Source organism: Styela clava, chromosome 6 (genome assembly GCF_964204865.1).
Source record: "Styela clava chromosome 6, kaStyClav1.hap1.2, whole genome shotgun sequence".
In the NCBI taxonomy this organism is placed as follows: domain Eukaryota; kingdom Metazoa; phylum Chordata; class Ascidiacea; order Stolidobranchia; family Styelidae; genus Styela; species Styela clava.
In genome coordinates this window covers 1,807,064-1,830,018 of record NC_135255.1, presented here as the reverse complement: position 1 = coordinate 1,830,018, position 22,955 = coordinate 1,807,064, and the positions used below count along the sequence as shown (strand labels likewise).

Below are 22,955 nucleotides of genomic sequence, written 5' to 3'. Positions count from 1 at the left end.
CTGGAATTTAGAAATAATAAATGTTACCGGTTGTTAAATTTGGCCATTTTTAACTAATTAATTATGTTTTTAAAAGGTATTACGCCCTTTTTACTTTTTTTCCAAAGTGCCTAAAAAAGTGCTTAATTTGCAAGTGCCTACTTTTAGTCCGTCCCGGATCATTGTGATCAAGAAAATCAGTGCTGTGGGCCCATTGGATTTCGTCATTTACATCGTAAATGACGTAGACAATTACGAACTATTACGATTATGAAGGAATAATCGCTAAGCTTCAGTCACATGGTACACTGTTTCAGTGATACTGTACGAGTGTACGATACAGTGAGTGTACGCCATTTTGGTTGTTCCGACTTGCAGTGAAATTCGGGTTACACCGCGTCATAAGAACGGCGCAACGTGGTAAGTCGAAGACTCCTTGTACATCTCTATCTATGTTTATTCTATTCTCATAGTTTCTTTTGGGAATGTATACATCAACAGTGCGGAAACTTCGTCAGTATCCAAACTGAATGAAATGAAGCAGTTCCTATCGTTTTGCCTCTCTTATTATAGGCTATTTATTATATAAATAAGCTATTTGAAAACATGTATGCATGAAGCATGAATAAAACTAAAAATATCAGCAAGATATGGGGACGATTAATTCCCAGATCACTATTGATTTTTGAATTATGGGTCATGAGCCCAGAGTTTTGAATTGCCACTGACATTTATTTCTGTTAGACCTCTGTAGGGGAAAAGTAGCCTACAGTAGCTATTAGTTAATCTTCAATGACAGCGTTATATGAGTCATGTTATTTATATCGTATAAACGACTGCACAGATAGTATTTCACCAGTAAGACAAACGATTTGTGCTTAAAATGAGAAAGATATCAAGGAGAAAGATATCAAATTTCGTACTTTTTGAATGAAGAATATCATATACAAACCTGCCTAATATATCTTTAGATTATGACCCTAACGTCATTCTTTGTCATGACATCCTTGAGGAATAATATTTCATAAAATTTACGGAATAGAAGTTCGTAGCATTCAGCATCATTAGAGACAGGGCTTTGATCTGATAATGGGATATATTGTATCGAAATGTTAAGTTATGGGATAGATGATAACGCAATAAAACGAGTTAACTTTATTAGCATTAATTAGTCAAATAAAGTTCGTTACAAATTATTCTATTTTAAAACAAAATGACAAGAACTTTTGAAAAATATCATATGAATGTTTGGTATTATCTAGAAAAAATAAATACGACATAAAACGGCGATAACGTGCAATATGGACAATCCGGGTGATTTTTTGAAGGAATTTAATGCTCTGGGATTAGGTGTTGAAAACGTTACACATACCTTCGACACAACTCTTATGGCGTTTCGAATTATCGTTTGTATTTTGGGATTACTTGGAAATTTCATGGTGATATTTGTGATTCTTGTACTCCGGGAATATAAGAAAGCAGTAACGCATTGGTAAGTGGGGGATATGTTTATGACAAATATATAGTGAACAATATAGCGAGTAGTGTTTTTTGTAGATTTCGGACAGATCCAAAGCATAAGCATGCAGGAATCAATTGCAATTGAAAAATAAAATAAAAATAAATTCTTTTAATCTCGTCTCGAATACTTAAAACATATTGTGAATAAATACTATAGACTGATATTCGAATAATATTGTGAGGTTATCTGTGAACATAAACGAACTAGAACAAAACATTTAATTTAGAAGAAGATAAAACAGCTTATAATAGTATATATATATATAAGCTATATTTTAGATTTATATTAATAATTCTAATAAACCTATATGTAGGTATGTGCTTCAACTCGCGCTTGCCGATTCAATATTTTTGATGACCCTACCTTTCAAAGTAGTTGAAGATTATCATGATGAATGGATATTTTCTGCGTGGTTGTGCAAAGCAAAAGAAACAATCTTGTTCCTGAATTATTACTCGTCCATCTTATTCCTCATGGTTAGTAGTTGTAGTGGTTTGATGCTATTTAATCTAGACATTGATTTTGATTTGTTTAATTACTAATAGGTGATGAGCATTGACCGCTACATTGCAGTATGCCACGGATTCTCGAACATTTCACAGAAACTTCGGACAAAACCATCCGCTTATAAAATTACTGTGATCGTTTGGATAACTTCATTGATTCTATGCATTCCTATAATGCTATACAGCAATAAGCGGGGAATTCATGGCTTGTCTTGTAGATGCCAGTAAGTTTGATTATCATTATTATAGATTGTCGATGCATATTCTAAAAAATCGATTCCAGACTAATAAACGAATAAAGCATTCTCACAAATGCCTGAGGTAGTGTAAGAATAGTACTTTTTGGACGTGGTAATATATATAGCAATTCAACTATATATCTCTTCTAGATATGAGTTTCCGAGGCCGAGCAGATTACCAGAAGATATTTGTAAAGACGAAGGATTTAACACAAATGCTACCCTGGCTGATTGTATAGAAAAACAAATTAAAAAACAGAGTGAAACTGCTTGTACGAATCTTGATGACCAATTCAACCTGATTGACCAATTCAACCTGATTGGCCAATTCAACCTGACTGATCAATTCAACCTGACTTTAACTGACTTGTATTATTCGTATAGCAGTGGACAAGAAGATGTTACACCGTCGACAAATTTACCGTGAGTGCTAATAAGATTTAATTTCATTTCTATCTGAAGGAGAAGAAAGTTGACGACACATAATTAGGAAATTAAAAGGCCGCCCCACACATATTATAGCAATGAGTTACTATAATTTGCATCTCACAATTAAATTGCTACATATGTGTTCTGGTTGTCAATTTATTTCCGCGTCCTTTTCATTATTTATTATTACCAATGTCTGGGTAGACGACAGCACTTACAGAGAATGTTTCATATTAATTCAGAGGCGATGATGGCATGCAATTTTCAACAGCTGCAAAAATATCTGAAGCCGGTGTTGCTTATGAAATGGGATGTTCGTATGCAATGAACGGACAAGCGTGGACATCGTACTTAATATTCAACTTTGTGGTCATGTTTCTCCTGCCTTTAATTGTAAGTATCTTTAAGGTATTTTTGTACATAATGATTTGAAATATAAATTAAAAAGGGAACATGAGTTGTTTCAATTTGCGTTCACGACCTACCCACCTCAATACTTCTTTCGCAATGACTCGAACTGTTTAAAGTCGATGATGGCCCGTAACTTTTCTCATAGATTAGCCGCCATGGACCCCGAGTGAGTGAGAAAAAAAGCCTCTGCGTGTGATAACCGAATTCTATTATTTACCTTATCAGCAACAGAAATGAACATAATTAGTTGGCTGTAGCAGTTTTCTTGTCAGAACATACTGAAATATATTTCAGATCATGTCGGCCTGTTATTGTTTAATCGCAATACGACTCAAGCAATCCAGAGTTCGTCGTTCTAGTATCGCCAACGAAAGTACGTCTAATCCAAGCGCATCAGGTGGAAATACAAAGAAGGGGGAACGAAAACGCACTCGGTCAGCAGCTACCACAAAGGCCGAAAAGAATCGCATTCGAGTCACCTGCACCTGTCTTGTTCTCGTCCTGCTATTTCTTGTGTGCTGGCTGCCGTTCCACGTCGTCCATTTAGCCAAAATAAAAGGAATAGCAGATAAAAAAGTATGTTAAATTTATCTACTGCTGCAATTATTAATGCAATTAAATCATCATCCAAAATTATATACAGTTGCGTCCGGAGGAACTGTCATTTTTAAGATGTCAATTTTCATGTTTGCTTTCTTCGTTTTAGCCCGAATACTGCGCATGGATTGGTGCAGTATCCTCGTTGATTGCATATTTCAACTCAGCTCTCAATCCGTACATTTATAATTTTATTGGAACGAGATTTGGAAAAAGATTAAGGTATATGGATTTCAAAACTTAATATAATATTTATACTTTAAGGTAGATTTTAGGTGTATCAAAACAACGAGGAAAAGACTAATAAATCGTCACTTCAATGTGACATGTGACATTAACAATGTTTAACAATTTTTTTTTTAAATATTTCTTTAATTTTTATACATTTCTAACATTGATATCATCAGTGAACAAACAAGCTAGATTGTTTATCTATATAATGCATAGAAATAGCTTGCATCAGTTCATAACAGGAGATGACGTTGATAGCGTCAGATTTGACACATTTGACCATTGATGTGTAATACGAACACCCCTATTCAAGTGTTCCTTGCCAGGATATGAGTAACGGAGTCGCAGAAAGTACCATTCGATGTATTCGAGCTGAAAAAGATTTCATAATAAAAATTGAATAAAATATGTTATGATTAATTTGGTTGATACAGACTGCTTATATAATATATATATGCAAACGCACATTTTTGAGTCAGCACAAACTTTGCTCGATTTGGATATTTACTGTTCACGCAACGAAATTTCCCGCGGCTTTCCTGTTGTGTTGCATAAATTCGTCTAAATATTGTCATCTTATAATATTTTGTTGTTGTGATCGCATGGTCTTGATTCCGTGTCGCTGCCAAAAACACAATCAATTAACGTGAGTTTCTGCATTCTTCCCAAATATATATATATTTTTTATTTATGGCGATGCGTGGTTTACTTTAGAAGCTCTACAAGTTGAAAATGATTGCATTGCGCGAAGACATTTTTTCAGTTTAATTTTTTTTTTGCCACCAAATTCAATGCTGAAAAATCACTGTGGTGTTTGCATACCGATTGTTTAACCACCGTAGGTTATTTGTACAAAAGCTTTCTCGGATAGTTGAATTTGACCATAATGTACATGCCCATTATGAAAAGTGAAGTGGAGAAAAAATAGTGATGTAGGTAAGGCACATTGGAAGTGTACGAAAAGTGAAAAATGCATTGTGTCTGACCTGAAAATTAGTGGAAATTATGACAAAACATTTCCAAATGTTGTATGAATGCCAGAGCAAAAGAGCTTTAAAATTTACATGCACGTTTCAAACAAACAGACATACAAATGCATGGTTTCGTTTTCATTCGGATTCATATGGGATAAAAAAAGTTCATAAAATTGCAATATATTGTTGTATAAGGTAAATCTATAAGTTGTTCCACAACATTTTTGCCGCTTCCATACGCATTGGAAACAGCTGCAAACTGAGATATGTCTAGGCTGCAAAACAATTGCTTAGTTTTACTTTTTATGATACGTTTTGACAAATCGCGCAATTGTACTAATGTAAAATTTATATACAGCGACCTTTTGAGAGGTTGGAAAGAAAGTATGCAGCCAGGGAATAGATCAAAAATTTGTTCGACGACTACATTCCGCCCCAAAAATACCGGAAATCTGGACAAAAGACTTGAAAAATTTAAAAAGAGAGGTCAATGATTAGAAATAAGAGGCTCTTTCCCACTAGTAACGAGAAAGAGAAATATCGCAATTTGGAATGAAAATTTAAATTTTTCGAGATTAACAAATAATTTTATAGAAAATATGCGTTCAATGCGGCTTTCCCACCAGCAGGTCGCATGCAAATTTCACCCTTTTCTTCATTTAAGTCGTTTGGGTTTCTTCATTATAAGCTTTTTTCAAGGTTTATATCTTTCTTGCAATTGGTGTGGGAAGTCGCTTATTTTTAGTTTTTAAACTTGTTTATCGCAATAATGCATCAAATGCAGTTCAATCAAAGATACTGATTCTTTAATTCGAATGTACACACTAGTTCTACTTATTTAAAAACTTGTTCAACACCAGAAAAACGGCACTGACATTACTTGAGTACAATATGTAATATCAGACAACACTTAAATACGGATTTATTTTATATTCCTCCATGATATAAAATTTGAATTAATGGAACATGTCTTGCAAGATTGCTTAAGTGCTCCTATTAGCGGTTTCTCAAAATAAAATATTAATATGAATAAAACGCAAAAACTAAGCATGAATACGTTGTTTCATATAAATACAGGTCAGCGGCAGGATCGGTCAAAACATCAGTCAAAAAACGAACATCGTCTTTGTCGTCTGGAGGAGGAGCAGTTCGTTACACAAATAGAAAGCCGAGTCGTGGAGGAAATTCAATCAGCAACGGCGATACTATGATGACAAAAATTGATAGAGGGTATGTCATGTATATTTTGAGGAATATCCCGCTTTAGTATTAAAAGCATATTTAGTAGCATTGAGTTGCCTCAATCGCCGAAATTTATAATTAGCAGAAACTTGTGTTTTTGTTTCTTATAAGTTTAAAAAAGTTTACCAATGTAATCGCGCCAACAACGCAAAGGGAAAGTGAATATTGGAACAACATTTTAAGCCGACACATGGACATGTATCCCGTTCCATACCCGAGAGAATACTAACACTTTGTGAAAAAATGTAATTTAAGATAGAAAAGGCGTGATGCAGATTAAATATCTTACACAAGCAAGCATGTACGTTCATCTTCATTAATTCGCACCAAGAAATAAAGATTCAATATATTTCAGAAAAACTGAAATGGAAAGTTTTAACACGACACCTATGGACGATGACGTGTTTAGAAATGGAAATCCCGATGTCCAAGAACCGTTAGTTTCAACGACGTAAGAATAAAAAATGAAAGATTGGATTACCGTCATATATATATATTATGTACCCATGTTTTTTGTATAGCCTACAAATGCCAACTTGAATTCTTGTATTGTAAATAATACAATATTGTAGTCTTTGTGAACACCACCAAATAAACCAAAATCCATTGTAGAATTTAAACGAGTTCCTGTTAAAGAAAAAACATGATGACTGTGGGGTAGAATACAAAGTTGTGATAGAAAACCATTCCCAATTCTTCTTTGTCTCCGTGATTTCAGAATGTTTAGGTTTTGTCAGGTCATTCCTCGAGACTAAAAGCTGGTATATATTATTGTACCAAGTTCGCTGGTGCCATCACATATATTAGAGCCTTGAGTTATTTTTCGATTGAAAATGTTACCAAATATACTTGCGTGATGAGTACAGAATAACATTTGGCAACCGCTTTCACTTTTCAACCATATATGACACGAAATACAGTCTTAGATCTTAGACTCTCATATATATTTTAGAAAATTCAGTAAACTGACGAGCCTAACAAGCAGACACGATGAAGTGTAAGGGAAATTATTATCATCCATCAATCATCTTTGGCAACTTATTGTAGGAAATTTCCACATTTTCGCATATATATAAATTTAAATCAAGGCCCTGAGCCAGCAGTTCATTGCAAACGAAATTTGGAAATGAAATTGAGATGTATAATTTCAGAACTTCTTTTCATTCAAAACACCTGCCAACTAAGAAACGAGAATATCAGTCAGAGACCGAAGACTTACCGATCGAAAGGTAAGGGATCCGCCAAAACAGCGCTCTCACTCCATAGTGACACCTTGTGTCCCATCACTAATTAATTAATAACTCGCAAATTATACGACATAATTCGCCTAAAATCAATAGGCTTCTGGTCCGAAATATGATGAATGCACATGCGAAATCTGGAGCGATTCAATCTCGCTTTCGTGGGATAAAGCGTGCATCTAACAGACAGACAAACAGCCAGAGAGACAAATACCTATCAACATACTTACCGATTAAAATCGATAAGTAACAATATTATTTCACAATGAATTGAAAGAAATACGCCTTTGGCTACAGTAAATACCCCATGATCACGCAGGTCTTAATCTGACTTTTTTCTGGACATTTATAGTTGCAGATGACACATGCTGCAGAATATTGACTGAACCTCATTTTAGTACAAAATGGGATACAAAAGAGATTTTCAACTTATTGGTGGCCGCCAATTTTAAATACCAATATAGGACAGAAAAGTCTCATTGAAAAGTTATAGCTATCGCTCAGCACAGTGGTTTCCAACCGCCGGTCCGCGGACCGCTGCCGGTCCGCGAAGCTTTTTTGCCGGTCCGCTAGATATTGCGTTGTTATGTTGTTTTTATGCCGTCTTAATCGCTTTACCGAATGCGAGATTGCGTTGGTTTATTACGTTTTGGCTTTCTTTTCCGTCCATATATTTGAACATAGCTCTCCTGTTTGATTTTATATAATCGGAATCGAAAATTTAAGAATCTAATAAGAATCGAATACTTGTAAGTAGTCATACTTAGCATCCATAATTGCGACATCTTGGCGCCAAGTAATCACACTTTTCGCCTCCGATTCATCGCGAAAGCGCTCCGTTAAATCTCGCAAGATCCAGAAACCTAAAAATCGGCACGCGTGCTTTTTCTGTTCTGCATGCTTTTTCTGATTAATATGACCATTCATATAAAACGCTATGGAAATTTCTCTGTTTAAACCAGAAAACAGTCAAAAACAGTATAATATTCCAGTTAGAAACGAACTTGCTGCGACCCTGCAGGTGGTCACGTAACGCGCAAAAAAGCATAGGCCGCTGAGATCTTTCCCAGCCTCTTGAGCAGGCACAGTAGGATTTTAAGCCTGGTGCTAAGTTACCGACGACTTTGTCATTGTGATGTAAATTCATTTCGTTTGAGGCGTCGATCAATTGCAGAGGGATAAATATGATGAACCCGACGAAAAAGATAAAGCTTGATTCAAGTTTTGATTCTACTTTACATTCCAGATTTAAAAAAGAATCACTGTCATAATTTTGGATATCTCTTGCTAACGAATACTCATTGCTAAGTAATCGAGCAATCAAACTGGTGTCCGTATTTTCAACCAGTTACTTATACGCTATGCGAAAATGCATTTTATTACTCGCTTCAATTAAAACGAAGCAAAGAAATCGGCTGCACTCCACTGCCGAGCTACGTGTTGCAGAAACTTCTTTGAGGCCTCGTTTGCAATTCTATATTGGAAACGAAACAGCAGCAAAATTCTCACTAGAGTTAACTGTGTTTGTACATGATTTAGAATGTACACGTTTTTTATGTGAGTTGTTTTATGTGTGCCTTTTTTAGGCATAATGAGTGCCCAGCACTGCATTTCATTACGCAAATATATGGTATTACCTTACGTTTCACCCACTTCAATTTTTGGCCGCCCCATCATTTCATAGTTTTTCTCCATGTGGAATGTTTTTATGTGCCTTTTTTGTCTAGAAGCATATTGAGTGCCCGACATTGCATTATATTACGCAAATATATGATATTATTTTTTACCGGTCCGCGAGTACAATTAATTAATTTTATCGGTCCGCCAGGCTAGAAAGGTTGGGAACTACTGGTTAGCACATATACCATGATCAAAATGAACAGAACGTGACAATAGTCCGGCAGATAAGGGGACCTTTTGGGCCCAATCTTGTTTTCAGACACAAAGTTTTTTTTATTTGTGATTATTCATCTTGGGGTCATTGCCCATCATTTTTACATGGATGTGAAGTTTGCAGCCATGAGCAATTTTTTTTACGGCTTGATATTTGTATTAGTGTTTTTCGTCAAATCTGTGCACCATAATGGCACACAACATGAACCATAACCTGTCACAATACTATGTTTAGGTTTTGCGCCATCTTGGTGCACAAACTACTGAAGCACCAAATTTACTAGGAAATAAAATCAATAACTTTCAGGGTATTTGTTGAACCAAGATTTGGGTCGCGACTCGCGACACATATATATGGAAATACTGTTGAAACATACGCGTAAAATAAAGAGTACTATTTCAAAATACCCAATTTTGTTGCAATTAACAATACAAGCATGCTAATGCAGTCGGCAGTGGTTCAAGTGGTTATACACTCGGAGGAGAACAGTCAATTATTTGTTTGCAAGGATTGTTTAACAGCGGGATGATCACGGCGATGCAGTGAAAGATAATGCTATCACGAGAACAAGAATGAGAAAATTGCTACATTTCATAGTATATCCCTGGGAAAGAATGTAGGTCATTCCTATGTTCCATGCCAATGATTTTCAAAGTACCAAAGACTCTCAACACTTTTGCTTCTTCTCTTCTATAAAAATACATTGTTATTATATATTCGCATTTCCATCTGTTTGTTCGTGCTCCCAGATAACCGATCCGTGGCCTCCAAGGAGGCCGGGGTCCCCTTTTAGGAAACCCTGTCATAAACTAAAAGAGACGACCGTGCTTCTCTTGCCTGTTGTCATGCTGTCCCTCGAGTTCAGCTAAAACAAAAAATTCACGAAAACGGGTTTTAGATTTTATGATTCCATCAATATTCTCGACAATGAATGATATACGGGTGGTAAAATGCCAAGTTATTCCAATAACATGATCATGCTTTGACCGAGCCCCAAGTGGTCTAACTACAAATATCAAAAATGTGAGGCCAAAAAAGTTACACTTCAACATAGTCACATGTGCTGGCTGTATTTACGATAGATGGTTTACCAAAAAGCATTACATGAAAAATGGGGAATTAAGGATCAATTCAGCAATATCTACTTAGGACTTGGTGATATGCATCTGTTGATGATTTTATGTGTTTGTTTCGGAAGTTTAATGACAGAATTAATTGTGGTTGTTGGGGATGTTTCAAAAAAGGTTGAATGGAAATTTTTTTTCACAAAATGTCAAGGTTTGAGAGTAGCAGATAAGTAAAAAAATACTCCCATGTTTTCTTCATTTGATAACCCCGCCACAGAACTCCTCCGATAAATATAAGCAGGAATTGCGAGAGGACTAAATGCCAAGATGGGATTTCATCGCATTGCAAACAAATATTAGCAATTCCTAGATATATATATTCGCGGATTCCCATCTGAACAGTGTGGAAAAGATTATACCTATCTACACACTTGAAAAACTATGTCAGATGAGCGTCATATTATCGAATATCAGTAAAGTAATAGTGCAATTGGGAAAGACATATAAGGCGGAACTTTCAGTAGTATTCAATCAAATAATCTTATTTTAGAATATATATTTAAAAACATTTCGTCACGCCAACCGCAGTCCGAAACTTTTTGTCCCTGGCTGAGCTTAGATACCAATTGGTACTCATGTAAACTGGTAAGAGGCACGTGATGGAGCAGATACTATGAGCATCCATCCTCCATCTGTCATTTAAGTGGGTACTGCTGTTTTATTGCAGATGATACTGATCTTTTTGTATTAAAGATTCACTGGCATCACCGATTTAAGAATGTCAAGTGATGGATATAAATAAACCAGTTGAAAACTAACACGCAATATTATAAAACTTACTTCCAACATGCGATTTGAATGAATGGAAAAGCTGAAAGTAGTATTCTTTAGAACAGCATACAAAGTCTATGGAATGAAATAATACACAAAAGCTCGTCAAAAACCTATAGCTCAATAATCAAATGGAATTTGATGCATGTGCGCAAAAATGTGCGCGTTACTACGTACAACCGAAGCACGCAGGAAAATGTGTGTGATGTACTAGTGATCAAAATGATTAACTCAACTATGTTGGCATAACAGGTGCACATCTCGGTTTCGCATACGCATACTTCTATCTTCACAAGGATATATTAATTTGGCCAAAGTCAATGCTGCACCTGAAAGGTTCTGGGTCTTCGAAAAGAAAACACGTTACACATCGTTAGATACCAGTGGGTGGTTTTACATGGCCTTGTTCGGAGTGAAAGACGAGGTCAAATATTCCAATCCATTTCAACTAATATAATATTTCCCACCCTTCTTCCGGATGAATCAAAAAAATTATGCAATGACCTCAGACTAAAGTATTTTTCAATAAATTCGTCATTTTCTACGACGCAAAATTTACTGTAACTTATGGACACTAGAGTTTAAAAAAGTTTTCCCCCGACTGACCTGAACCCTCCAAAAACTAATTCTGGCTTTTATCTCCAGAGTAAAAATAATTCTTGACTTGAAGGTAACATAACTTTGGCCGTGCGATCTTTAATAATTATATGAAAGTATACTTTAGGTAGCCTTTGGGGTTCTTTCCCATTTCAGAGGTTTGAAATACCAATCCCACTAGCTACTGAATTTTTTAGACTATTAGCAAACGATATCGTGTTGTACGCCAGACTATATAACCGTGTCAGAAAATTGGCTCATAACTATATAAAATCCGCTGGCGAAATTTTTGATTCAAGCACAAAACATAACGTTGCTGGTAATAACAAGTCAAAAAACGTGTTTCATCTCCATTTACCACTCCAATATCAGCAAAACCCCATATGCTAATGCAAAATAGGTTGAAAACCTAAAGAGACTTACCAAACTTAACGTATTTTATACGATAAACATACAATGATTTTGTACCACCAAATATATTGATAGATCAATCAAATATTCAAATTACCATTCAAAGACAAGTTTGTCTTATCGATTTGTACGACGAATTGTGTCTGAATGACTGAATATCGACGCTACGTCATTCACAAGCTTTAGTATAGTTGGTTTTAGTCTGTTTCAGGGTAGGTATACAAATTACGACCGATAAATGGTATTATTCGTTTTTATATGTAGGCCTACATTCTGTCGGTCAGACAACTGCCTCCTTACAGTGGTGATAGCTTAAACGTTTATCGGTCATCGAAAGTGGTTTGAATAGAAGAATTCAGAATGCAATATTTTTAACATCGACTGTGTATACGAACATCATCCAACAGATTTGATCTTTCATTGAGATTGATGTGTGTCGAAATGAGATTTCTCATATATTCCGAATCGTCGACGAAAAAAAAAATAGATAGACTGCATTGAAACCTGTGGCATGTCAGTTTTTTTCATCACGGTGGATAATAACTATACCACTCACTGTAATGTATCTCCATGGAAGTTCATGATAATGACTTTCTAACCAAGGCATTTTACCATATGACTCCTGTGAGTGCCGAGACTGAGCTGATGTCTCGAGCCCATCACACTGACCACGTTTGGGTTGTTAATATTGGTGGCACTCTACTTCCAGTTTCGGCGAGCTTGCTAAAACTAGTAGCTTCAATGATTTGTCCACGCATTGAATTGAAATTTTAGCCTTTTAGTACCAGTGAACAACTCTAATAACAGACTTCCTTGGTTACTCTCGTAATGTTGGCTAAGTGGCAAGATGAAAACGGTGACTTAAAAATCAATCAACCGCTCAAGCCTTTCAGCTTAGACGGATTTTAGCCACAATTGTGAATATTATTGGTCATTTTATCTGCAGGATGTTTTAGTTTAGTTGCAATATTAAAAGATTAGTCCCGAAAAAGCTGTCATAGACTAGGTAAAAACTACTAGTACTTTGAACTGATAGGTGTTTAATTAAATATTTTGAATCAAGATGCTAGTGAACATGTAAACCAGATTGTAAGCGCAAACTGAAAAAAAAAACTTCAAAAATAGGCAATAAACGTTTTGCAAAGATGAAGTATAATAAGAATATTTCTGGGGTCAATGGTCGTGAAAACATCCAATGTCGGACGTACCTAGCGTGGACGTTGTTTATGAGTTTAATAGAATACCTTTTGCATAATAAGCTCCACATATACCCGTTCTAATTCTTAAAGAAAAGTTTAGTGACCATGTTATTGAATTTATGTGGCTTTCACATCGAATACAAAAATATTTTTATACAAAATATAGAAACACTAATAATTTCCGGGAATAAGAAAGATGGATGTCTTGAATTACAATTCCTAATCAGAACGTTACGCATCGCTTACATAGCTCAGCATAAAGCACGCCGATTCACTTCGTGAACTTTGATCGATTCATTGTATTGCCGGCCGGTCGACGCCAGCGAAACACGCACTGTATTGCGACACTCGACTTTACCAGGCCTCTTTAACGCAACGCGGATGTGATTTGACTAATTCCTTCTTGTGCTTAGTTAGGTTAGCCGGTTAAATTTAAGTGTGGTAACATATGTGGATTATAAATAACGAAAACATCCAACGTGTTAATTAACATTTTATTGTACTGTAATGCAAGCCTGGAAGTACCATAATCTGTGATTGTAAAGGCCAGGCCAGTGTAGTAAATCATACCAACATGTCCGGATAATTTGACCTCTGTTGCCTCCATTTTCAAGGATAAGTAGATAAATAATTTATCGCATCATTTCTCGAGCAATTCAGAACAACCAACAAAGAGTGCAATGTCTTGTGTTCCAAGCATGAATGCATATGTGGCATGTCATACATGCCATAAAGATACTGCTTCATCTGCTCAGCCTGCAGTCACGACAGGTGAGAAACTTTAAATTATATAAGTCAACTAATTACATTTAAAGATTTAGCGAAACTATATGAAATTCACTGCTACTTTGTAGTAATTAGTTCATGTTATTCATACTGATTTTTTTGCTTGCTGTTCGACAGTATTTCCAAGATATAATATCCTTTTTGTGGTGTTCTGTTCAAGTTTCTGTTTTTTTCATACCATAATAAGTTTTGGAAACCACATGTAAAAGACGCGCCCGTCTGATGTTGATGCGGCGTTTTATGCTAATATGTTTGCCAATGGAAGCAGCTAGATATTGATCTAATCCAGTGTTTCCCAATCCGAGTCCGCGGTCTCAAATGAGTGCGCGGAGCGTTTGAATGAGTCCGCAACGAGCCAGAAATTCACTGCGAAACTTAACCATCAGCCATGTTACGATTTACGTTAGAATTAACATAAAACATAAAAAGCAAGTTTATTCACATGTCATCAATCGAGTCAATAATTACTTGATACTGAGCAGGGCTGCGCATATATTCGAATATTCAACTACTAGAATAGCAATTTACTATTCGAAAATTTGGTAACAGGTGACGCGACAGGCCACTTGCGCGTCGCTTTAATCAAACGATTGGATTTCACAACTCACTTTCGGATTTCCGACGAGAACACGAGTCGATACTGGATAAATACCCAAGTGATTTTTTTTGGTAGGTTACAATGGTGGCAATCTAAATTTTCTAAATTGAAAAGCGGCAATACAAAATACTAAAAATAAAACGGAGAACACCATGAGTTTTGTTTTATGATGGTCCGAGACAGATTAAAATCGCTTTTTTATACATTGCAAATCGCAAAATTTCCCTTAGGATTTTTGCTTTACTGCCTCAACATTTCTATGTACAGTACTGGAGCGCCGTAAGTGTTGTACGAATAGCTCAGATTTGTTGAATTCACAAAAATAAGAATCAAAATATAATCGGGCACTTTACCACGCATTTTTATGTCCACGGATTGTCATGATATTTTCTGAGTAGTATTGCTTTTATTTCGTCAACACAGCTGCAGATTAAAATGATCATCGAGGCGATCAATATTTTTTTGATTTACTAATATAGTTTAATTATGTTTTTAATAAGGACTAAATCAAGTTGTACGTTCTAGAAATTTATAGAAGATAGTAGGATTTTATTAACGGCGATAACAAATTCGCAAGATTGCAAAAAATATGTAACAAAACTAAATATAATCACGCAATATATTCTCACATTATTATGTTCGCAGATTGCCGTGGTATTTTAAAGAAGTAATGCTTTCATCTTGTCATATGTTGACGCAACCACGAGTGACCATGAACACAATTAAATCAAAAATAAATTTTAAATTCTCGTCGTTGTCATGGATTGAATATTGTGCGACAGGAAAGACCATTTATCCACTAAAAAAGTCGGCTCTTTCAACAAAAGCGTAATTTCGGCGAATTTCCGATTTTGAAATTCGTTGAAATTCTGTTGTGTTTGGTTTTATTACTTCTTGCAATAAACGCACGTTGAGTCCGCAAAGATTGTCGCCGATGTCCGCGACCAAAAAAGGTTGGGAAACGCTGATCTAATCATTCAGCGTTATATATCCTATTTTCATGCACCAATAAAGATAACAATGTATGTTTATGTTCATATCATTCAGGTATTAATTGCGACCATGGAAACATTGCAAAACAACAAACGATAAAGGATGTTCCAAATACTGACAGCCCATCCCTTTTTCGACATGTTTTTCGTTATAACGTACAGCAAGCATCATCAGCGCCATCAAGTCCAAGACCTGAGTAAGGTTTTTTCATAAATCCATAATATAATTTGAAGGAGTATCAAAACATACAAACCTGTTGAAAAATTGATCTTTTCCCTGTAAATTCTACCTTGTTCTGGAGTGATTTTTAAATTTCAACGAAGTTTAAAAAATGAGATTCCACAGGTAATGGGTAAGTTGAAATTGTAAATCTGGAATTTCAAAAAAAAAAATTTTTGAATTTGATACTAAAATTATGGTGTGCATAAAAACACTTCGGCGCTTCAAAAATAGTATGCACAGGCATATTGATATTAATGAATTCGGTCCATATGTGCAAGAATATTTGAATTGTCGATAAAAGTAAGACCATTTTAAGATATTTGGCAGGGGTGTATCTTTATGGAAACTTAATTTAAAACGAAAGATGTTTTTTTTATTTAGGCACAGCAGTAACAATGGTTTGTTGGCAAAGATAAAATTGAGAATGCGAACGTATTCAGGAGATTCTGAGTCATCCGAGCGGTAGAACGTTGAAGAAACAAATATTTATTTCGTTAATTCAAAATTGTTTTTGTCTCTTTTTTAGCGGATGTCGCATTTTGGTGATTCATTCACGTAGATACACATTTTACCTGTTGTAATTATTGTACTTTTTTGCGACAATAACTTTTCTTATTTATTGAGCATTGTAAAACGTTCATTCATTTTTAAAGCTGTGAGTTTGTTCGGGGGGAGTGTTACTAAGTTTTTTTATATCCACTTTGAAAAAAACAATAATAAGATGCATGCAATAGGAACAATTCGTACAACTTTAAATAAACACAAATGACACAAAAATCCAAGACCAAACCAAACATTGCGGTATTTTTTAAGTTAACTTCATCTCGGAAGTAATTTTCAACAGATTGCAATATAATCCTAAATTTGGGGCATTGTAAACTGCACAATTTTATAGTTATAGAAATATTGGTTCCAAAGAGCTTCTAAGGCACATAATATCTTTTTTCAAAAGCTTGAATATTATTGGTGTTTATGTAGCACTCAGTATCAAATGTGATGTTTCTACACAATAACTCTTTGTACATAGATCTGAATTTTCAACTGTACTTTTCAGCATTATGTGGAAATATCATAAATATTTTCCAAGTAAACGTCTTAAATTACTATGAATAGCTAATAAATGATATCGGGTTTTTGGTTACTTTTTCCGCTATTTCGTTAACCCTAATTTCACCCCATTTGGGTTTATTTACGACGCGTTGCAAAATTTCCCACACATTGTACGCTGTTACTACAGCAATTTCAAATGAGTGTAGTCGTATGTTTTCATTTGTACGTTTTTGGTTTCGCAACCGTATGAAATCCCAAAGTGACTGGCTGCGGATTAGCGTCTCATAATTAGGTTGTACCTGGAATACGACAAAAATAACTTATATCAAGTGCACTTGATAGCATGTTGCCTAATGTTGCGTAAAGTGCACATGTTGTAATCACGCCTCGGGTGCGTGGCATACTGTCGAAACATTGGCGAAAATACGAGCTGTGTCACGTGCGGATTCGACTTACGTAAGTTGATTCTTTGTCGTATTGTGATCGCTGAAATGGTGAATAGATAGGGTTTCGCCTACCCGATTAGAGTTTCGTAACACCGACTTTAGTTTATGTGTATAATCCAACATAGGCAACAGGCAACAAACTAAATAAAATAAAAAAAACAGACTCAAAACTCAGTGCCTTCAATACCGATATATACTTCAAATCGCTTGGCATCAATCATTGGCGTCAGATATACAATGGGGTTATCTTTAAATATTGTTTATAAATTTCCCGTCACTACCTTCTTTCTTTATTCAGTATTCACTTCTGTTTCAGTTTATTTTTAGTAATAAATTTTTATGGTGAGAAAATATATTCTCGTTTCTTTTTATACCTCTTCTACTATCATTAGGGAAAATGACACAATAATCAGCCTTTGCGTCAATTTCCGCAGTTATGCCCGACGTTCTATTTGATTTAATTCAAAATCGAGCATCACTGCTGAGTTGGGTTGTATTTTGTTATATAAACATATATTATGGATGTGGTGTCTGTTGACACAGCTGATCATCACTGCAGCCTTGAACTTTACAGGCATCATTTTCATACTAACAAAGTGCAATTGAGTTATTAATTGGTTAACTAAGTTCGAATCAATCAAATTACTTTATATATAAAGATTCTCATATCATATGACAATATGAGGTGTGCCCCTCCATATGCAAGATCAGTTTTTTGGGACTTCCTGAAGTATGTGCACCAAGATGGCGCACAACCTGAACATTGGGTGTGTACCAGGTTAGGGTTCAGGTTGTGCGCCATCTTGTGCACATACTTCGGGAGCGCCGTTTTTGTATATGTGGCAGCTCAGAATAATTTCAAGCGCTTTCGTGTCACATCTGAACTCACCCTCAAAGATTTCTTACAATTAGAAGATATTACCATTTTTGAATAGGAAATACCAATTTCGTGAAATATACTACGATGGAACGCGTGCCCCTTAACAACAATCTGTAAGTATTTCAGATTATTGTTATTTATAGGATTTGTAGAAAATTCCCACAGAATATGATTATGTTGAAGAGAAGTGCTCATTATCCGATCCTCGTGTAGAGTCGTGTTTACTATGCTGTTTTGCGTTGAAATCGACGACAACAGAGCTGTAATTATACTACTTTAGTTATAATGTAGTATGGCAATATTTAACCTTCCAGTTTTGTGAAACCCTATCAAATAATCTATCCACTTTGTAATTATAGCACACAAAGTACATATTGAACGTTGTAGAAGATTTTAACATGGTAAATCATTATCAAATCATCATGACAAAATCGAGAGTTGGCACTTATCTAGAGACTAGGAGAGTTTCTTATCCAAAATCCTTGCAGTAACAAGTAACATGTAAACCTCTACCTGGCAAAAACTGACTTGTATCATTTCGCAAACACACTTAAATGAAGAATAGAAAAAATACACCCAAAGGACTTTCTTATCCTAACTTGAATAAGTATGAAATTATGGCAATGAAAGAGCTTGAACAACGAGCAGCAAGGGATATAATTTTAGTTCCACCGACAATGGAGGTGGCATATGCATTCTATCCCGAAAAGACTTGTGTCGCTAAAGGTATGTGTCAATTAATCTACAAAATGACAAGCTGTTGTTCCGACAGCCATCAAAAACAAGAGAGCTATGCTCAAATATATGGACACGTCTAACTCATAAATGTAGTAACGCAAGCGATCCGAGTCACACTATACTATAACACCAGTTACCGGCACTGCGTAAATCACCGTTCCCCACAAACAAATCTTAGCGAAGCGAGAATTACGTTCGCTTCTCAGCTGTCCTCGCGAAATCGCCACAAGGTGCCGCTATTTTTATTCTGATCACATCTTCGCATTCAAAAAACGAATCTCTTAAAGTTCACAGAAATTTTTAAAATAAATAAAAGTAATAGCCTTCTGAATCAATCTTCAACTACTGAAATTGTCAAAGCAATTGGTCCAGTATTCGAAGAGAAAAGCGATTTCATCATGACGAAGGAGAAGAATAATAACAACAACATAATATTGAAACGATTGTTATGTACACTGACGTGTCCAGTAAACCTGGGCAAAATCGAAATTAAGTTACCAAACCATGCTCAAGAATGAAGAAAGCAGTGCGTGACAGAGGGCAAATTATTCAACGCGATTTCTCAGAAAAACCCCAAAACCTGGCCGTTTAGGCCTCAAACTAAAGGTACGTGAAAATCACCCCAATCGCTCTATAACATAGATTAATTGCACTGCAACAGTGAAACGTTCTGCTTTTGTATACTAAAAATTGACCCATTTCCCATGTAAACGAGTAATACTTGCATAATATTTATAAGACAGTATGAATTTACTCAATCATATGCAAAAAAGGACAGCCAAATAAATAGTCAGCATGGACAAAAGGGAAACAACCTGAATATCAAAACCAGCTAGCTTAGTTCTCAACAATTTCCTTTTTACGAGAAATGTTACTTTTAAGGGAAGCGATGGGTACCAATGTGACACCTAAGTATGCCGATATCTATGGGTCTTAATTGACGGACATTTCCTTGGACTTGGAACTTGTTTCCCTTACATTTTACATCCGAATATCATGTTTACTTGCGAATGCTCACAAAATACTAAATAGTATCACTCGTCACATAAGTATTTTCCACCCTTTTCTTGTCACTTTAAACATGCCACGAAAAATAATTTATAAAAGCCTTTTCATCTGAATTAGAAAAGCCTGTTCAACCAACGAGTCTTGGATAGGGATGGCGGAATCGACTACGGATTCGATTCCAGAATCGATTCTCCGTGGAATCGATTCCGATGCATTGAAATCGATTCTTTGGGTTAAAACTTGGATTGCAAACAAGGTATAAAGTTTTGTGTCAAGTTCTTCACATATATGAATAAACTGGTATGTGGAATTGCTACAACGCTGAAAACTTAACTATATTTTTCTACAATTTCTTCCTCGTTCGTTTGCGCGGGTAAGGGCACATGCCACATTTTGACCATTTCAAGTACATTTTCTCTTACTTATTGCGTTCAAAACTCCTATTTACTTGAAGCAAGGGACATCACAAAAAATAAAAAAACTTGTTGCAGTTTGGAGTGGTAAATTTTACACCTCAGAGATGGAAAAGTCCGCAGTCCAACAGACCAGAATAGCAAAAAACCTCTTTCATAGAAATAAGGAAGTATATATGTAATGAAAAACTGATCATGGGTATCATGATGGTATGGGTAGCTCTGAAGTGACGAGCGGTGATATTGATGAATTAACCAGGTAGTTGAAGGCTTCTCTGAGATATCAAAATACTTGAAATCTTGAATGACAGAATCTTGTTAAATCTGCGACCCACGAAGAATGTTGCGATGGTGGTAACAAAACAAAAAAGACGATTCCAAACATCGCAGTTGTCGTCCAAATGTACCTCTATGTCCCAGCAGCATCCGCTGTATCAGAAAGATAATTTAGCTCAAAAGAGCTTCCCGTATTCAATTCCCATCGAGCTTACAGGAAGACATGTGAATGAATTGAACTTTTTTGCCATGATAATAATTTTTTGAACACGAAATGAACATTTAGGTCGTTGTGTTATTATATATTTGTTAGAATTCATTTTATTGTTCTTGTTATGAAAATATATCTTTTATCATTACCTACTGGTGTAACTGCTAGGAAATTTTGTGGTTGAAAATTGTAATTTTCCGCTAGAAGGCTATTATGTTTATTTATTTCAAGATTTTTTGTGGGCTCTAAGGCATTCGTTTTTTTTTGTGCGATTTTGTCTACTGTGACAGATTGAAAACCCATACCACTTAGTTTAGGCTTTCGTTTCCATATATTTAAACCTTGCTCACTTGTTACTTATCGATTTTAATCGGTAAATATGTTGATAGGCATTTGTCTGTCTGTCTGTTAGATGCACGCGATATCTCACGAAAGCAAGATTGAATCTGCTTCAGATTTTGCATGTGCATTCATCATATGTCGTACCAGGAGCCTATTAATTTTGGATGAATTATGTCGTATATTTAGCGAGGTATTAATTAATTAGTGATGGGACACAAGGTGTCACTATGGAGTAAGAGTGCTGTTTTGGGATCCCCTAACTTCCGATCGATAAGTCTTCGGTCTCTGACCGATATTCTTGTTTGATTTGTTAGTATTGTTTAAATGGGTAGATTTTCTAAGCTATGTCGAGGAATCGAGAATCGGAATCGAAAATTTAGGAATCGGATAAGAATCGAATACTTTTAAGTACTCATACTTGGCATCCTTAGTCTTGGAGTTCAAAGACAAATCCGCCTAGCCTAGATTATCTTATCGAAAATGCTCTACACCAAGGCTGCCCAACCCGCGGGCCGCATGCGGCCCGCCGAACTGTTTTTTTGCGGCTCGTCCTATAAAGTTTGTAAGCAGACTTTTTATGTTTTTACTATGTTATATATCAATATATAGGGTTAAGTACGTTTCTAATTTTGGTGTGATTATTTCTGCCATCTATCTACATTCAAATGCCGGTTCTTATTATTACGTATGTGTCAAGTCTTGCACCCTGATGGACATCGACGTCAGTTTTATTTCTCGCACAACTGAGCGTTCTGTTCGACGAACTCGTAAGATATTGTGCGATCATTGAGGACGAACGCTAAGCGCAATTATAGGAATGAATTTGGGGCCTAAATTTGCGAATCAATTTCATTCTGATTGTTTTTTTACGTGTCTGCTTTGATCGTCTTTATCGTCAGCGTAAAATAATATGTCAACAATATCTTTGTTACTGGTCCTGGGACTCGTTGTCCTTTTATGTTTGTATTTTTTCCATCAAATGTTTGCGTTAAGATTTTGGAAATATCGTCACTGCGTCTCCGTCAATATTTCTGATAAAATTGATTTAATGGCATTGCTGCATATTGGTCACGAATCAGTATATATAGGCTATTCGCCCAGAAATATTTGTAATGTTACTTCATTGAATATTTGTATTGGTGTTTCAAATTTTACGAAACGACCCACTTAAACTTGATATTCCCGGAACAGTGGTGCACATTATGCTCATTTAAACATTGTCCCCGCCCCGTATTGCCATATATTCGAATTGTAAACTACTATTCTAATATTCGATTAGATATTCGAATAATTTACCATCCCTACTCAGTAACCACGAGACGAAAAAGGTTGGGCAGACCTGTACACTAAAAGACTAACCATTCGAAGCAAAATTTAAAGTCAACAAGAATCCGGACTTATTGAGGTGTGCCAGAAAGTCATGTACTACCTGCAAGCATTCCAAAAGAACACGCAGCAAGAAAACACAAAACCATAGGAATAAATAAATCATGTGCAACTCGGAAAACGTTATATATTTGAGAAATTACAAAAAGCGTTGCATGTAATACATTGGAGAAACGGGAAGGCGTCTTAAATACTGAATCATTGAACACATTAAGAATGAAAACCCAAAACGAATA

General features: G+C 35.6%; 2 protein-coding genes across 3 annotated transcripts; both read left to right on the top strand.

The window, feature by feature from the left end:
• Positions 1–270: 270 nt before the first annotated feature.
• LOC120331075 (somatostatin receptor type 2-like) lies at positions 271–6,744 on the top strand. 2 transcript variants are annotated; one of them, XM_039398106.2, is made up of 10 exons: positions 271–399; positions 1,242–1,471; positions 1,815–1,977; positions 2,047–2,231; positions 2,397–2,669; positions 2,918–3,068; positions 3,381–3,662; positions 3,793–3,905; positions 5,966–6,118; positions 6,486–6,744. In XM_039398106.2, the coding sequence occupies exons 2-10, from the start codon at positions 1,281–1,283 to the stop codon at positions 6,583–6,585; spliced, it is 1,611 nt and encodes a 536-aa protein (XP_039254040.2). In that variant the 5' UTR covers positions 271–399; positions 1,242–1,280; the 3' UTR covers positions 6,586–6,744. The 2 variants fall into 2 exon arrangements, with proteins under 2 accessions (XP_039254040.2, XP_077970180.1); XM_078114054.1 differs by lacking the exon at positions 6,486–6,744 and adding an exon at positions 5,247–5,374.
• Positions 6,745–13,738: 6,994 nt separating this feature from the next.
• LOC120330933 (uncharacterized) lies at positions 13,739–17,962 on the top strand. Its single transcript, XM_039397923.2, has 3 exons — positions 13,739–14,141; positions 15,802–15,943; positions 16,351–17,962. Exons 1-3 carry the CDS (start codon positions 14,051–14,053, stop codon positions 16,433–16,435), a joined length of 318 nt encoding a protein of 105 aa, XP_039253857.1. The 5' UTR covers positions 13,739–14,050; the 3' UTR covers positions 16,436–17,962.
• The last annotated feature ends 4,993 nt before the right edge of the window (positions 17,963–22,955 follow it).

What these genes read in the sequence shown, in the direction of transcription:
- LOC120330933 (XM_039397923.2), top strand. Translation starts at nt 14,051, where the DNA reads ATGTCTTGTGTTCCAAGCATGAATGCATATGTGGCATGTCATACATGC. An exon ending in TCAGCCTGCAGTCACGACAG is followed by an intron (nt 14,142 to 15,801) that starts GTGAGAAACTTT and finishes CATATCATTCAG; the next exon opens with GTATTAATTGCGACCATGGA. An exon ending in CCATCAAGTCCAAGACCTGA is followed by an intron (nt 15,944 to 16,350) that starts GTAAGGTTTTTT and finishes TTTTTTATTTAG; the next exon opens with GCACAGCAGTAACAATGGTT.
- LOC120331075 (XM_078114054.1), top strand. Translation starts at nt 1,281, where the DNA reads ATGGACAATCCGGGTGATTTTTTGAAGGAATTTAATGCTCTGGGATTA. An exon ending in CGTCCATCTTATTCCTCATG is followed by an intron (nt 1,978 to 2,046) that starts GTTAGTAGTTGT and finishes AATTACTAATAG; the next exon opens with GTGATGAGCATTGACCGCTA. An exon ending in AAGGAATAGCAGATAAAAAA is followed by an intron (nt 3,663 to 3,792) that starts GTATGTTAAATT and finishes TCTTCGTTTTAG; the next exon opens with CCCGAATACTGCGCATGGAT.